At 42.4% G+C, this 16,690-nt stretch overlaps 1 protein-coding gene across 1 annotated transcript in view; it reads right to left on the reverse strand.

Moving 5' to 3' along the window:
• Positions 1-5,950: 5,950 nt before the first annotated feature.
• ddhd1b (DDHD domain containing 1b) overlaps positions 5,951-16,690 on the reverse strand; it is an 18,155-nt gene continuing 7,415 nt past the window's right edge. The window contains exons 8-13 of the mRNA XM_061051294.1: positions 14,061-14,136; positions 10,852-11,001; positions 10,552-10,616; positions 10,020-10,198; positions 7,014-7,271; positions 5,951-6,184 (exon numbers count right to left, since the gene is read on the reverse strand). Coding sequence (XP_060907277.1) covers positions 6,000-6,184; positions 7,014-7,271; positions 10,020-10,198; positions 10,552-10,616; positions 10,852-11,001; positions 14,061-14,136 — 913 coding nt within the window. The 3' untranslated portion in view covers positions 5,951-5,999. The remainder of the gene's footprint in view (positions 6,185-7,013; positions 7,272-10,019; positions 10,199-10,551; positions 10,617-10,851; positions 11,002-14,060; positions 14,137-16,690) is intronic.

Here is a 16,690-nt window from a genome sequence, read left to right on the forward strand (position 1 = left end):
CAACATCAGTCCCTTTAAGCCTCTTTTAAATCCTCTGAATGTCCAGACGATGTAAGCACCATGATATGACAAACAAAAGTAAAGAAGTGATCGTTCCTCTCGTCCTACATGGAGTGATCTGTCTCTGTGATCGTTCCTCTCGTCCTACATGGAGTGATCTGTCTCTGTGATCGTTCCTCTCGTCCTACATGGAGTGATCTGTCTCTGTGATCGTTCCTCTCGTCCTACATGGAGTGGTTTTATCACAGGATCATAGCTGCAGGCGTCTTAAAGCTAACAATGCTTCCTCGTTTGTGTAGTAAGTTTAGTGTCCATTTACACTATTTCTTTACAAACCAGTGCACATCAGCCTGTTAAGAGTTTTCAGCATGTTCATTCGACATAGCATTTTCAGTGTTCAGCGTCCTGAGCGTTAAAACGCCCTTGTCGTCGGCTGTTTTTTGTTGCTCGCTTGCAGCGCTCTCAGTTCACAGTGCAACTTATAGAACATAGCCACGCTCCTCAATGTCACTTCAGGGGGGCGGGACCATGGCAGAGGAGAGACTAATCTGACTTGGGAGAGAACAAGTTCAGGTCTAGAGCTGCAGCTCATGTCAGGATTCACAAAGCTGTTTACAACAGACCAAAGGGACATTACTGAAGGAAGCAGATGTGTAATTAGCCTAGCATCAAAACCTAGCAACAGCAAGCAGATGAGAAGCGCTCTGAAATAGACGTCATGTGCTATGACGTGTGACTTGTTGTTGTGACGTGTCTCTTGTTGTTGTTGTTACAACGTGTCTCTTGTTGTTGTTGTTGTTACAACGTGTCTCTTGTTGTTACATGTCTCTTGTTGTTGTGACGTGTCTCTTGTTGTTGTGACGTGTCTCTTGTTGTAATGACGTTGTTGTTGTTGTGACGTGTCTCTTGTTGTTGTTACAACATGTCTCTTGTTGTGACGTGTCTCTTGTTGTTGTTACATGTCTCTTGTTGTTGTGACGTGTCTCTTGTTGTGACGTGTCTCTTGTTGTTATGAGGTGTCTCTTGTTGTTGTTGTTGTTGTGAAGTGTCTCTTGTTGTGGCGTGTCTCTTGTTGTTGTTGTGATGTGTCTCTTGTTGTTGTGACTTGTCTCTTGTTGTTGTGACGTGTCTCTTGTTGTGACGTGTCTCTTCTTGTTGTTGTGATGTGTCTCTTGTTGTTGTGACTTGTCTCTTGTTGTTGTGACGTGTCTCTTGTTGTTGTGACGTGTCTCTTGTTGTTGTGATGTGTCTCTTGTTGTTGTTGTGACGTGTCTCTTGTTGTTGTTATGAGGTGTCTCTTGTTGTTGTGACGTGTCTCTTGTTGTTGTGGCGTGTCTCTTGTTGTTGTTGTGATGTGTCTCTTGTTGTGACTTGTCTCTTGTTGTTGTGACGTGTCTCTTGTTGTGACGTGTCTCTTCTTGTTGTTGTGATGTGTCTCTTGTTGTTGTGACTTGTCTCTTGTTGTTGTGACGTGTCTCTTGTTGTTGTGACGTGTCTCTTGTTGTGATGTGTCTCTTGTTGTTATGAGGTGTCTCTTGTTGTTGTTGTGACGTGTCTCTTGTTGTTGTGACGTGTCTCTTGTTGTTGTTATGAGGTGTCTCTTGTTGTTGTTGTGACGTGTCTCTTGTTGTTGTGCCGTGTCTCTTGTTGTTGTTGTGATGTGTCTCTTGTTGTTGTGACTTGTCTCTTGTTGTTGTGACGTGTCTCTTGTTGTGACGTGTCTCTTCTTGTTGTTGTGATGTGTCTCTTGTTGTTATGAGGTGTCTCTTGTTGTTGTTGTGACATGTCTCTCGTTGTTGTGACGTGTCTCTTGTTGTTGTTATGAGGTGTCTCTTGTTGTTGTTGTGACGTGTCTCTTGTTGTTGTTGTTATGATGTGTCTCTTGTTGTGACGTGTCTCTTGTTGTTGTTGTGACGTGTCTCTTGTTGTTGTGACTTGTCTCTTGTTGTTGTTGTGACATGTCTGTTGTTGTTGTGTTGTGTCTCTTGTTGTTGTTTTGACTTGTCTCTTGTTGTGTTGTGTCTCTTGTTGTTGTTGTGACTTCTCTCTTGTTATAACGTGTCTCTTGTTGTTGTTGTGACTTGTCTCTTGTTGTTATAGCGTGTCTCTTGTTGTTGTTGTGACGTGTCTCTTGTTGTTGTGTTGTGTCTCTTGTTGTCGTTGTGACTTGTCTCTTGTTGTTGTTATAACGTGTCTCTTGTTGTTGTGACTTGTCTCTTGTTGTTATAGCGTGTCTCTTGTTGTTGTGACGTGTCTCTTGTTGTTGTGTTGTGTCTCTTGTTGTTGTTGTGACTTGTCTCTTGTTGTTATAACGTGTCTCTTGTTGTTGTTGTGACTTGTCTCTTGTTGTTATAACGTGTCTCTTGTTGTTGTGACGTGTCTCTTGTTGTTGTGTTGTGTCTCTTGTTGTTGTTTTGACTTGTCTCTTGTTGTTGTGTTGTGTCTCTTGTTGTTGTTGTGACGTGTCTCTTGTTGTTATAACGTGTCTCTTGTCTCTTGTTGTGACTTGTCTCTTGTTGTTGTGACGTGTCGCTTGTTGTGACTTGTCTCTTGTTGTTGTGGCGTGTCTCTTGTTGTTGTTGTGATGTGTCTCTTGTTGTTGTGACTTGTCTCTTGTTGTTGTGACGTGTCTCTTGTTGTGACGTGTCTCTTCTTGTTGTTGTGATGTGTCTCTTGTTGTTGTGACTTGTCTCTTGTTGTTGTGACGTGTCTCTTGTTGTTGTGACGTGTCTCTTGTTGTGATGTGTCTCTTGTTGTTATAACGTGTCTCTTGTTGTTGTTGTGACGTGTCTCTTGTTGTTGTGACTTGTCTCTTGTTGTTGTTATAACGTGCCTCTGTTGTTATAACGTGTCTCTTGTTGTTGTGACGTGTCTTTTGTTGTTGTTGTGACTTGTCTCTTGTTGTTATAACGTGTCTCTTGTTGTTGTTGTGACTTGTCTCTTGTTGTTATAACGTGTCTCTTGTTGTTGTTGTGACTTGTCTCTTGTTGTTGTGACTTGTCTCTTGTTGTTATAACGTGTCTCTTGTTGTTGTTATAACGTGTCTCTTGTTGTTGTTGTGACTTGTCTCTTGTTATACCGTGTCTTTTGTTGTTGTTGTGACTTGTCTCTTGTTGTTGTTGTGACTTGGTGTCTTGTTATTATAACGTGTCTCTTGTTGTTGTTGTTGTGACTTGTCTCTTGTTGTTGTTGTGACTTGTCTCTTGTTATAACGTGTCTCTTGTTGTTGTTATAACATGTCTCTTGTTGTTGTTGTGACTTGTCTCTTGTTGTTATAACGTGTCTCTTGTTGTTGTTATAACGTGTCTCTTGTTGTTGTTATAACGTGTCTCTTGTTGTTGTTGTGACTTGTCTCTTGTTGTTATAACGTGTCTCTTGTTGTTGTTGTGACTTGTCTCTTGTTGTGACTTGGTCTCTTGTTGTTATAACATGTCTCTTGTTGTTGTTGTTGTTGTTGTTGTGACTTGTCTCTTGTTGTTGTGACTTGTCTCTTGTTGTTATAACGCGTCTCTTGTTGTTGTTATAACGTGTCTCTTGTTGTTGTGACTTGTCTCTTGTTGTTATAACGTGTCTCTTGTTGTTGTTGTGACTTGTCTCTTGTTGTTGTTGTTGTGACTTGTCTCTTGTTGTTATAACGTGTCTCTTGTTGTTGTTATAACGTGTCTCTGTTGTTGTGACGTGTCTCTTGTTGTTGTGACGTGTCTCTTGTTGTTGTTGTTGTGACGTGTCTCTTGTTGTTGTTGTGACTTGTCTCTTGTTGTTGTGTTGTGTCTCTTGTTGTTGTTGTGACTTGTCTCTTGTTATAACGTGTCTCTTGTTGTTGTTGTGACTTGTCTCTTGTTGTTATAACGTGTCTCTTGTTGTTGTGACGTGTCTCTTGTTGTTGTGTTGTGTCTCTTGTTGTTGTTTTGACTTGTCTCTTGTTGTTGTGTTGTGTCTCTTGTTGTTGTTGTGACGTGTCTCTTGTTGTTATAACGTGTCTCTTGTCTCTTGTTGTGACTTGTCTCTTGTTGTTGTGACGTGTCGCTTGTTGTGACTTGTCTCTTGTTGTTGTGGCGTGTCTCTTGTTGTTGTTGTGATGTGTCTCTTGTTGTTGTGACTTGTCTCTTGTTGTTGTGACGTGTCTCTTGTTGTGACGTGTCTCTTCTTGTTGTTGTGATGTGTCTCTTGTTGTTGTGACTTGTCTCTTGTTGTTGTGACGTGTCTCTTGTTGTTGTGACGTGTCTCTTGTTGTGATGTGTCTCTTGTTGTTATAACGTGTCTCTTGTTGTTGTTGTGACGTGTCTCTTGTTGTTGTGACTTGTCTCTTGTTGTTGTTATAACGTGCCTCTGTTGTTATAACGTGTCTCTTGTTGTTGTGACGTGTCTTTTGTTGTTGTTGTGACTTGTCTCTTGTTGTTATAACGTGTCTCTTGTTGTTGTTGTGACTTGTCTCTTGTTGTTGTGACTTGTCTCTTGTTGTTATAACGTGTCTCTTGTTGTTGTTATAACGTGTCTCTTGTTGTTGTTGTGACTTGTCTCTTGTTATACCGTGTCTTTTGTTGTTGTTGTGACTTGTCTCTTGTTGTTGTTGTGACTTGGTGTCTTGTTATTATAACGTGTCTCTTGTTGTTGTTGTTGTGACTTGTCTCTTGTTGTTGTTGTGACTTGTCTCTTGTTATAACGTGTCTCTTGTTGTTGTTATAACATGTCTCTTGTTGTTGTTGTGACTTGTCTCTTGTTGTTATAACGTGTCTCTTGTTGTTGTTATAACGTGTCTCTTGTTGTTGTTATAACGTGTCTCTTGTTGTTGTTGTGACTTGTCTCTTGTTGTTATAACGTGTCTCTTGTTGTTGTTGTTGTGACTTGTCTCTTGTTGTGACTTGGTCTCTTGTTGTTATAACATGTCTCTTGTTGTTGTTGTTGTTGTGACTTGTCTCTTGTTGTTGTGACTTGTCTCTTGTTGTTATAACGCGTCTCTTGTTGTTGTTATAACGTGTCTCTTGTTGTTGTGACTTGTCTCTTGTTGTTATAACGTGTCTCTTGTTGTTGTTGTGACTTGTCTCTTGTTGTTGTTGTTGTGACTTGTCTCTTGTTGTTATAACGTGTCTCTTGTTGTTGTTATAACGTGTCTCTGTTGTTGTGACGTGTCTCTTGTTGTTGTGACTTGTCTCTTGTTGTTGGTATAACGTGTCTCTTGTTGTTGTGACGTGTCTCTTGTTGTTGTTGTTGTGACGTGTCTCTTGTTGTTGTTGTGACTTGTCTCTTGTTGTTGTTATAACGTGTCTCTGTTGTTGTGACGTGTCTCTTGTTGTTGTGACTTGTCTCTTGTTGTTGGTATGACGTGTCTCTTGTTATAACGTGTCTCTTGTTGTTGTTGTGACGTGTCTCTTGTTGTTATAACATGTCTCTTGTTGTTGTTGTTATAACGTGTCTCTTGTTGTTGTGACGTGTCTCTTGTTGTTGTTGTTGTGACGTGTCTCTTGTTGTTGTTGTGACTTGTCTCTTGTTGTTGTTATAACGTGTCTCTTGTTGTTGTTGTTGTGACTTGTCTCTTGTTGTTGTTATAACGTATCTCTGTTGTTGTGACGTGTCTCTTGTTGTTGTTGTGATGTGTCTCTTGTTGTTGTGACTTGTCTCTTGTTGTTATAACGTGTCTCTTGTTGTTGTTGTTGTGACTTGTCTCTTGTTGTTGTTATAACGTGTCTCTTGTTGTTGTTGTTGTGACGTGTCTCTTGTTGTTGTTATAACGTGTCTCTTGTTGTTGTTGTTGTGACTTGTCTCTTGTTGTTGTTATAACGTGTCTCTTGTTGTTGTTGTGACTTGTCTCTTGTTGTTGTTATAACGTGTCTCTTGTTGTTGTTGTTGTGACGTGTCTCTTGTTGTTGTTATAACGTGTCTCTTGTTGTTGTTGTGACGTGTCTCTTGTTGTGACTTGTCTCTTGTTGTTGTGACATGTCTCTTGTTGTTGTGACGTTGTTGTTGTCTTGTCTCTTCTTGCTCTGATGAGTCTCTCATTCTTACGAGGTGTCTGGGCTGTCCTGTGCAGGTTCAGGATGTTCCTGTGGTCTGTACATGAAGGTGAGCAGGAACAGAGCTACATCGTAGGAACACCAATAGGCTGTGTGTGAGGTCACTGCTGACCAATAGCGGCTCTCCACCATTCCCTCCCTCAGCTCAAAGTCGATGCGTCTCTCCAGCTCCACTGGAACAGAGAAATCACAGATCAGCGTGAATAGAAAGTAGCTCTGACTCTCTTTGATATGCTCATTGTAAGTCTTTAAGGTGGAATATGTCACTTTACATCCAGTAGGTGTCGCTGGTGAGCACCAGTCTCTCAGACCAAAACTAACTCCTTCAGGGCACCTCCTCCCCGACCCCTCCCTCAGTCTTCCTATTCTCCCCCACCCCTCCCTCGCTGCTTCCCTCCTCCCTCACTGTTCCCCTTCTCCCTCACCCCTCCCTCAGTGTTCCCCTCTTCCCTGACCCCTCCCTCAGTGTTCCTATTCTCCCCCACCCCTCCCTCACCGCTTCCCTCCTCCCTCACTGTTCCCCTTGTCGCCCATCCCTCCCTCACTGTTCCCCTTCTCTCCCGATACCTGGAGAGCTGCTTACCTTCTGTCTGTATACAGGACACAGAGCTGGATTTCTCTGGATGTCTGCCCGTGTTTTGGGGGATTAATTGCCTGGATATACCGACTTTATTTATCTCCTTGTTCTTAGGATCATTCCTCATTCTTCCACATCCTACCTAATCCTCTCACTGTTCCTGACAGCCTTACCATTTCATATCACTCCAAACCTCCAACCAATCATCAGCTAACACACCTTCCTAAAACCTTTCCTTATCTCCTGCATCCTTCAGTCTGACAGAGCGGTAGTTCTCATTAGCAGAGCGCAGAACACGTATTCTATTAAACCAAATCTGACCTATCAGCCTCACACTTTCACAAACAGAGTTCACCTGTCAGGATGTTGTGTTGAAGGGACTGGTTGGGTTGGACAGGACAGATCTTAAAGGAAAAGGAACTCACATGAGGAGCTGTCCATGACGACTGAGGTGGACTGGGACATGGCAAGCTCCACCTCCGTCCTCTCCTCCTCCAGCTGTTTGTCTTTCACTTCACTCTCTGCCATCACAGCGCCTTCCTCTCCTATTGCCACGTTTTCCACCTCAGAGGCTCCGCCCTCACAATCAGAAGGCTCCTCTTCCACCCCGCCCACCTGGCCGCTGGAGCGGGAGAAGCGTGAAAACAGGATTCCTCCAATTCCCTTTCCAATACTCGCAGCACCTAAGGGGTGGGGTGGGGGGGGATCAATAAAGAAGAGGACACAGGCGATTCGTTTTTAAAAGTGAAGCCTCTAACCTGCAGTATTTCTAATGTCCAGCAGGGGGCTTCTGATTGTTGTTGTTTAGTAAATGATGGTCGATTCAGAGTCACAGAGACCAGAAAAATGGGGAGGAGTGTAGCTGATATTAGCAGCCACTTTTCACAACCCCTCTTCCTGCAGGACTCAGGACTGTGGATTAACATCTGGGTTACTTTTTACCAAGAAACAAAGGAACTGATCAATGATTTAAGTCTCCCTCTCAGACAGGCTCTGGAGGACAGGATATTATAAACTTTTACAACACCTTGAGTAAACAACCAAGCGGAAAGAGAACACTCTGCTATCTATGAATTGACCTCAAAGACATGAACTGTGATCGAAACCAGTCTCTGCAAAGTCGTAAAAATTGACCATCTGTTGAAGTACTGCTGAAGAACTGAATTAAACCACAGCTTTTAATTCTGCATCAAATGAACATTTATGTCTTTCTTCATCTAGATATTTGTAATTGTCACATTGAATGTATTATAATCATCTTTTTAAACTCAAAATCTGATCTTCAGAACAGGAATAAGAGTTATAATAGTTTAATAGGAATTTGACGTGGAGCGCTATTGCCATCTAGTGTTAGAATATCCATGAATACGTAACCTTCATAATTATACATTTAGACGTGTTATAAAGCATACTCTTTGATATTAGCTATAGAAGGTGTTATTTAAAGACACCAACTTATTTTCCTACTTTATTAATATGTCTTATTAAGAATGTTACTGTTGTACTGTATAACATGTTTTTGTTCACCTACAGGCTGGGATTAACTGAGGTGATTCATGTTGTGATTTTCATCTCAACATGAATCTGATAGAAATGTTTGTCTAAATATATGACGTGAACCTACATCAACGTGGATCTGATAGAAATGTTTGTCTAAATATATATGTCCTCTGGCCAGAATGGGAGTGACCCTTGGGGGGCCCCCCTCTCTTGCAGCTGATAAAAGTTCAGACTCAGAGCTCTGGTTCTTGTTCTTGTTCTTTTTCTTCTGCTTCTCTTCAGACTTTAGTTCGAATCACTTCTTTTAAGTGTGTGCCAGAGAGAGACGAATCTCTGCTGAATTTGAATTCTTAGCGCACAATGAAACTTAAATTATTTCTGGCTCAAGCAAGGCTTTTGAACTTTCTTCTCTAAAGTCTTGGCTCTTCAATTTTGAACGCCTATTTCTTAATTTGGATTCATTGAGATGGCCTTCAGGTTAATCTGAATTGGAAATCAACGCAACAAAAGACTCTTTAATATTTTTTATTTGTTGGATCCTCTTGGAGCTGATGACGACACAACCACGACGGCTGAACTGCCATTCCACCTCTATCCTAGCTGCATACTCCGACCCAGCTGCTGCGGCATCTAATCTGGCCCGTGGACCTCTGGTGGAGTTCATTCAAACCATCTCACAGTAAGAGCGTTGGTTCAGCAGTGGGTATTAAGAGATTAGGTCGTGAGTCGTGTCTATTCAGAGCTCCTTCAAATCCAAATAGAATCCCAAAATTTGTTTATCAACTTTTTCTCCTTCGATAATTTTCTGATTAAGTCATTCAAACAATACCGCGTCTTATCTCGTTACCAAATATATAATATCACCATACATTATAATTGCATTTCCCGATCCTAAGAAAGAATCATATTCTTTATCTGTTTCATCCATATACTTCATTGTTTAGCTTACCATTTCTATATTCAATTTTACACATAAAATTCAGAACTTTGTCTGTGTGTTTTCTGGTTTAACATTTCTAGAACTTACTTCTTGTAAGATATGAAACTGACAGATTAATTAATTACTACAAGTAATATTCATTTCCTTACTTTGTAAGGTGGTGCTCCGAGGTTAAATAAAGATATAATATCTTAATAAATTAATTACGCTACAGGAGTAAGGGTGGAGCTATCGGTGATCGATAAGTTGCTACCATGGCAACCTGAAAATGTCTTGTTGAGGATTGCCATGTTGAGGATTTGTACTAAAAGAGTATCTGTCAAAAGAAAAAGAGTGGTGGTATTTAGTTGAGTGAGGCCTGTTGGTGCTGCAGTCTCTGTTCTCCATCTGATGCATAGAGAAACATCAGTGCCAGTCCTGCAGTCAGCAGCTCACAGCTTTATTGACCTGTTTGGAGCGTGCTCAGTAACGATGCTTGCCTTGCTTCAATATGAGTGGAGCCAGCAGCTCCTGATTCTCTGAGGTCTGATCTGACTGAGTGCTTGTTGTGACTGAACGATTGGCTTTTCTCAGAGTCTTTATTTCACTGTGTTCTCTCTCTATCTGAGGCCAACACTGATTGATTCAGCGGTCAGATTTTGAAATGCTTACCCTACAAACCCTGGGCACACGTTCAGAAATTCCCTGCTCGTGCCAAGATTGACTGGTGGTGCTCAAACTGTCTGCTTACACTCACAGATTTCTCTCTGTCCACCTTCAGTCTTCATGAAACATTTCCTCTCAGATTTCTGCTGAGGTCTATGTCAAAACCCCTTGCCCAATAGGATACCAGGTGAAGAGTTGACCAATGAATGAATCCCTGCCCTGTCCTGTCTGCCTTTTACGGGTATCAGGTCCATCACAGCTCTTCTTCTGTTCTCTTGTTTCTGAAATAACTTTATAATCACAGGTACTAAAAGCATCATGAATGTTGCCCCCCCCATGTCCTCACCCATTATGCTGGCTTTGCCCAAACTGGTGATGGACTCTCCGTAGTGGCGTCGGGCCTGAGGGGGGGAGGTGCAGGGGCTGGGGATGCTCTCAGAGTCGGACACAGAGGCGGTCTCCTTGGGCAGGTTGAGCATGGTGGGTTTGATCTGATCATACCGAGTGGGACTGGTGGTGTTATACCTGCAGACGACACGGCCCTCAGGTCACTGACTCACTCCCTCTGAGCGCTCTCATTAAACACAGCTGGTTATGACATCACCACACTGAGGACCAATACAAGGTTGGGTCGTCATGACAACGTGTTTTTAACACGAATAATGACATGAATACTGCAATCATCTGTCTCTGATGTCAGAGGATGATGTCAGCCTCTGAAATATTAACAATCAGCTGTATTCAACATGATCACATGATCAGTATCAACATGTAAAGGAAGATAGTACATGAATAACTATGAATAAACACTAACAAACACTGATAAAAATGAAGAAACATTTATAAATAAATACAATGATGAATAAATTTTTTCTTACCAGTGTATCTGAACAGGAGCAATGTTACTGTAGTGCTTTAAGATCAGAGGCTCCAGTCTGTACGCCTGAAACACACACACACACATACACACATACACACACACACACGCACACACACACATACACACGCACATACACACACACGCACACACAAACACACAAACAGGTTTTAAAAACGGCTCTCAAAGTGCAAAGTTTTGGACACCGTTCCAGTTGCCGGGTAGACGCTAGTTAAACGCTGTGCGTCCTCCAGATGATGGACTAACGCACGTGTTTTGTGTATGTGAGTGTGTGTCTCACCACAGGGTCTGTGGGGTGGAAGATGTTGAAGAGTCGTCTGCAGATGGTTGTAGGCAGGATGTGGTCCTGCACGCCATGATTTCCTGGTCTGATCCCTCTCAGAGCAAGGAACACGGCCAGAGGAGAGCCCATACAGAAGAAGTTCTCCACCTGCAGCACAGGTAACACAACATGTTACTGAGCCGCTCATTGGTCAGTGTGTCACACTGTTACAGAGCTGCTCATTGGTCAGTTATAATGTCACACTGTTACAGAGCTGCTCATTGGTCAGTTATCATGTCACACTGTTACAGTGCTGCTCATTGGTCAGTTACCATGTCACACTGTTACAGAGCTGCTCATTGGTCAGTTATCATGTCACTCTGTTACAGAGCAGCACACTGTTATAGAGTTACTCATTGGTCAGTTATCATGACACTCTGTTACAGAGCTGCTCATTGGTCAGTTATCATGTCACTCTGTTACAGAGCTGCTCATTGGTCAGCTATCATGTGGTCTGTTATCATGTCACACTGTAACAGAGCAGCACACTGTTACAGAGCTACTCATTTGTCAGTTATCATGTCACACTGTTACAGTGCTGCTCATTGGTCAGTTATCATGTCACACTGTTACAGAGATGCTCATTGGTCAATTAACATGTCACACTGTTACAGAGATGCTCATTGGTCAATTAACATGTCACACTGTTACAGAGCTGCTCATTGGTCAGCTATCATGTGGTCTGTTATCATGTCACACTGTAACAGAGCAGCACACTGTTACAGAGCTGCTCATATGTCAGTTACCATGTCACACTGTAACAGAGCTGCTCCTTGGTCAGTGATTATGTCACACTGTGATAGAGCTGCTCATTGGTCAGTTATCATGTCACACTGTTACAGTGCTGCTCATATGTCAGTTACCATGTCACACTGTAACAGAGCTGCTCCTTGGTCAGTGATTATGTCACACTGTTACAGAGCTGCTCATTGGTCAATTAACATGTCACACTGTTACAGAGCTGCTCATTTGTCTGTTATCATGTCAAACTGTTACAGAGCAGCTCATTGGTCAGTTATCATGTCACACTGTTACAGTGCTGCTCATTGGTCAGTTATCATGTCACACTGTAACAGAGCAGCACACTGTTAGAGCTCCTCATTGGTCAGTTATCATGTCACACTGTTACAGTGCTGCTCATTGGTCAGTTATCATGTCACACTGTTACACAGCTGCTCATTGGTCTGTTATCATGTCACACTGTAACAGAGCAGCACACTGTTACAGAGCTGCTCATTGGTCAGTTATCATGTCACACTGTTACAGAGCTGCTCATTGGTCAATTAACATGTCACACTGTTACAGAGCTGCTCATTGGTCTGTTATCATGTCAAACTGTTACAGAGCAGCTCATTGGTCAGTTATCATGTCACACTGTTACAGTGCTGCTCATTGGTCAGTTATCATGTCACACTGTTACAGTGCTGCTCATTGGTCAGTTATCATGTCACACTGTTACAGTGCTGCTCATTGGTCAGTTACCATGTCACACTGTTACAGAGCTGCTCATTGGTCAGTTATCATGTCACACTGTTACAGTGCTGCTCATTGGTCAGTTATCATGTCACACTGTAACAGAGCTGCTCATTGGTCAATTAATATGTCACACTGTTACAGAGCTGCTCATTGGTCAGTTATCATGTCACACTATAACATTGCAGTACACTGTGATAGAGCTGCTCATTGGTCAGTTATCATGTCACACTGTTACAGTGCTGCTCATATGTCAGTTACCATGTCACACTGTAACAGAGCTGCTCCTTGGTCAGTGATTATGTCACACTGTTACAGAGCTGCTCATTGGTCAGTTATCATGTCTAACTGTTACAGAGCTGCTCATTGGTCAGTTATCATGTCACACTGTTACAGAGCTGCTCATTGGTCAGTTACCATGTCACACTGTTACAGTGCTGCTCATATGTCAGTTACCATGTCACACTGTAACAGAGCTGCTCCTTGATCAGTGATTATGTCACACTGTGATAGAGCTGCTCATTGGTCAGTTATCATGTCACACTGTTACAGTGCTGCTCATATGTCAGTTACCATGTCACACTGTAACAGAGCTGCTCCTTGGTCAGTGATTATGTCACACTGTTACAGAGCTGCTCATTGGTCAGTTATCATGTCTAACTGTTACAGAGCTGCTCATTGGTCAGTTATCATGTCACACTGTTACAGAGCTGCTCATTGGTCAGTTATCATGTCACACTGTTACAGTGCTGCTCATTGGTCAGTTACCATGTCACACTGTTACAGAGCTGCTCATTGGTCAGTTATCATGTCACACTGTTACAGTGCTGCTCATTGGTCAGTTATCATGTCACACTGTAACAGAGCTGCTCATTGGTCAATTAATATGTCACACTGTTACAGAGCTGCTCATTGGTCAGTTATCATGTCACACTGTTACAGTGCTGCTCATATGTCAGTTACCATGTCACACTGTTACAGAGCTGCTCATTGATCAGTTATCATGTCACACTGTTACAGTGCTGCTCATTGGTCAGTTATGTCACACTGTAACAGAGCTGCTCATTGGTCAATTAACATGTCACACTGTTACAGAGCTGCTCATTGGTCAGTTATCATGACATTCTGTTACAGAGCTGCTCATTGGTCAGTTATCATGTCACACTGTTACGGAGCTGCTCATTGGTCTGTTATCATGTCACACTGTAACAGAGCAGCTCATTGGTCAGTTATCATGTCAAACTGTTACAGAGCTCCTCAATGGTCAGTTATCATGTCACACTGTAACAGAGCTGCTCATTGGTCAGTTATTATGTCTAACTGTTACAGAGCAGCTCATTGGTCGGTTAAAGAGGACTTAGGGGAAAGACAACACACATATAAATGACACGGACCCCCTCGTGAGGAAAAGCACAGATTTTAAACTTGATAAAAGAACATCTTTGACTTCAGTTTGCTCGTGATGATCCCCTGCTCGCTCTCTGTCTCTGAAGCTACACTAAATGTTACAGTCTGAACCAGTCTGAGTGTGACGTGTGGACCAGAATAAAACCCAGTGAGTGTTTGTGAGTCTTCATCTCTTTAAAGAGTAAATATAGAATCAATCTTACAAACATCATATCAATCCTTTGCTCCAATCTCAGCATATGTTTGGATCCGAGAGGAGGACACACAGAGGAGCTGAGTCAGTTTACCTTAAACTTCAGAGCTGGAACAGAGACGCAGGAGGACGTCTGCAGACCCTCAAACTGATCCTCCAGGTCCCTCAGCCTGCAGAGGGCAGCAGAGATCAGAGCGAATACAGTCTAAAGTAGAGTTACTCAAAAAAGGGAAACACATTTTATAAACATGTTATGAACTGAACACAGAGTGAATGTTTGAATCACGTAAACATGCGAGTCTAAGGTAAGTGTCTCACAGTGGGACTAACACACCTACATAATTTAGAGTTTACACCTCATCAGACACAAACTGGACTCAACGTTCTGAGCAAGCTCCAAAGTCGGAGGTCAAACGGCATAAATGTGCAGAAGAAAACAAGATGAAGGTCTGAACATGGAGAGAGTTAGAGAGAGAAGCAGACGAGGAGACTCAGGACAGGCTGAGTCATCTGGAAGAGGTCAACTAGTGATGTGTAGTTCGTGAACGATTCGTTCAAAATGAACGAATCATCTGGGTGAACGAACTGAACTGAATCACTTACTGAAAAGAGTCGTTCATTTCTCAACTTCAGTTGCGCTCTCCTCTCTTCCGTCTCGTGTCTCTCTCTCTAGACCGTAAGAGTCGCTCAAAGCCCGCCCTCCCTCCTCTCCTCAGTCAGTACAGTGTGTGTGTGTGTGTGTGTGTGTGTGTGTGTGTGTGTGTGGTGTGTGTGTGTGTGTGTGTGTGTGTGTGACTGAGGCTAGTGACTTGCAGTCTCGCTCGTTCACGTTCAGTCAGTGTTCCGTTCACTGAACGTACTGAGAGGAAGAGCGGAGCTCTTGTACGTGTATTGAACATACCGAACAGAACAGTCGGGGAAAATAAATGTGATTGTTTTAGCAGCTTTCAGTTTGCAAACTGTAGCTTTATCCAACTAAATTCTCAGCTCATTGGTTTATTATTCACCACCGGCTGTTCTCAGTACGATCGCGAGCAGAGCTAAACGTTCGGCCGTGTTTCAGCTTATTAAATTCTGATTCACAGACAGAGCTGCGGAGAAGTACTGAACGATTCGGTGAACGAATCTTTTGAACGAATCACTTTACTGAACTGATTCTACTGATTCAGTACACTGAAAAGAACTGCTTTTCACATCACTAAGGTCAACATGTTGAAGAACAGGGATGGAGAGAAAACATGGAAGTTAGGGTTAACAATTGTTGGTTTGTGACGTAACAGGTCAACAGGAAGAAGGTCTGATAGTAACTATCTGAGAGGAGCCATCTGGCAGGATAGTCATAGAAGATATATGAAGGCTCTACATCACGCTCGAGCTGCCTACTACTCCTCTCTAATCGAGGAAAACAAAGGCAATCCTAGATACCTTTTCAGCACTGTAGCCAGGCTGACAGAGAGTCATAACTCCATTGAGCCTTGTATTCCTTTTGCCCTCAGCAGTAATGATTTCATGAGCTTTTTCAACAACAAAATTCTAGACATCAGAGACAAAATTGGTAACCTCCTGCCCTTACCTGGTGCAGATATGTCTGATACGGCAGAGACAGTTCCAGGACCAGATATTAGTGTAGAATGTTTTTCTCCAATCGACCTTTCAGAGCTAAATTCAATTATTTCTGCGTCAAAACCGTCAACCTGTCTTTTAGACCCATTCCCAACCAAGCTGTTTAAGGAAGTCTTTCCCTTAGTTAGCAACTCTATATTAGATATGATCAATATGTCTTTACTGGCAGGCTATGTACCACAGTCATTTAAAGTAGCGGTAATCAAACCTCTACTCAAAAAACCTACTCTGGACTCAGGAACTCTGGCTAATTACAGGCCTATATCCAACCTTCCTTTTTTCTCGAATATCCTGGAGAAGGTGGTAGCTAATCAGCTGTGTGACTTTCTCCATGACAACAGTTTATTTGAGGAGTTTCAGTCAGGATTTAGAGTCCACCATAGCACTGAGACTGCACTAGTTAAAGTTACAAACGATCTACTTCTAGCTTCAGACAGGGGACTTCTCTCTGTGCTCGTCTTGTTAGATCTTAGTGCTGCTTTTGACACCATTGACCATCGGATCCTGTTGTACAGACTGGAGCATTTGCTTGGAATCACAGGGACTGCTTTAAATTGGTTTGAATCCTACTTATCAGACCGATCTCAGTTTGTACATGTTAATGATAATTCCTCTATGCACACTAAAGTTAGCCATGGAGTCCCACAAGGTTCAGTGCTTGGATCAATTCTCTTTACATTATATATGCTTCCTCAGGGAAATATTATGAGGAAACACTCCATACAGTTTCATTGTTATGCAGATGATACTCAGCTTTACGTATCAATTAAGCCTGATGGCACCAGTCAGTTATGTAAGCTAGAAACGTGCCTTAAGGACGTTAGGACCTGGATGACCAGAAATGTTTTGCAACTTAACTCGGACAAGACTGAAGTTATTGTGCTAGGCCCTAAAAACCCTCAGATACTTTTTATAGTGATTTGACTGTCCTTAGTGACATCAGCCTGGCATCTAGCACCACTGTTAGGAATCTAGGAGTTCTATTTGATCAAGATATGTCCTTTAGCTCTCACATCAGGCAAATTTCAAGAACAGCCTATTTTCACCTAATATTTCACGTAATATATCCAAGATCAGGAATATCCTGTCGCAAAATGATGC

The sequence above is a fragment of the Labrus mixtus genome, chromosome 12, assembly GCF_963584025.1.
Source record: "Labrus mixtus chromosome 12, fLabMix1.1, whole genome shotgun sequence".
Lineage (NCBI taxonomy): Eukaryota > Metazoa > Chordata > Actinopteri > Labriformes > Labridae > Labrus > Labrus mixtus.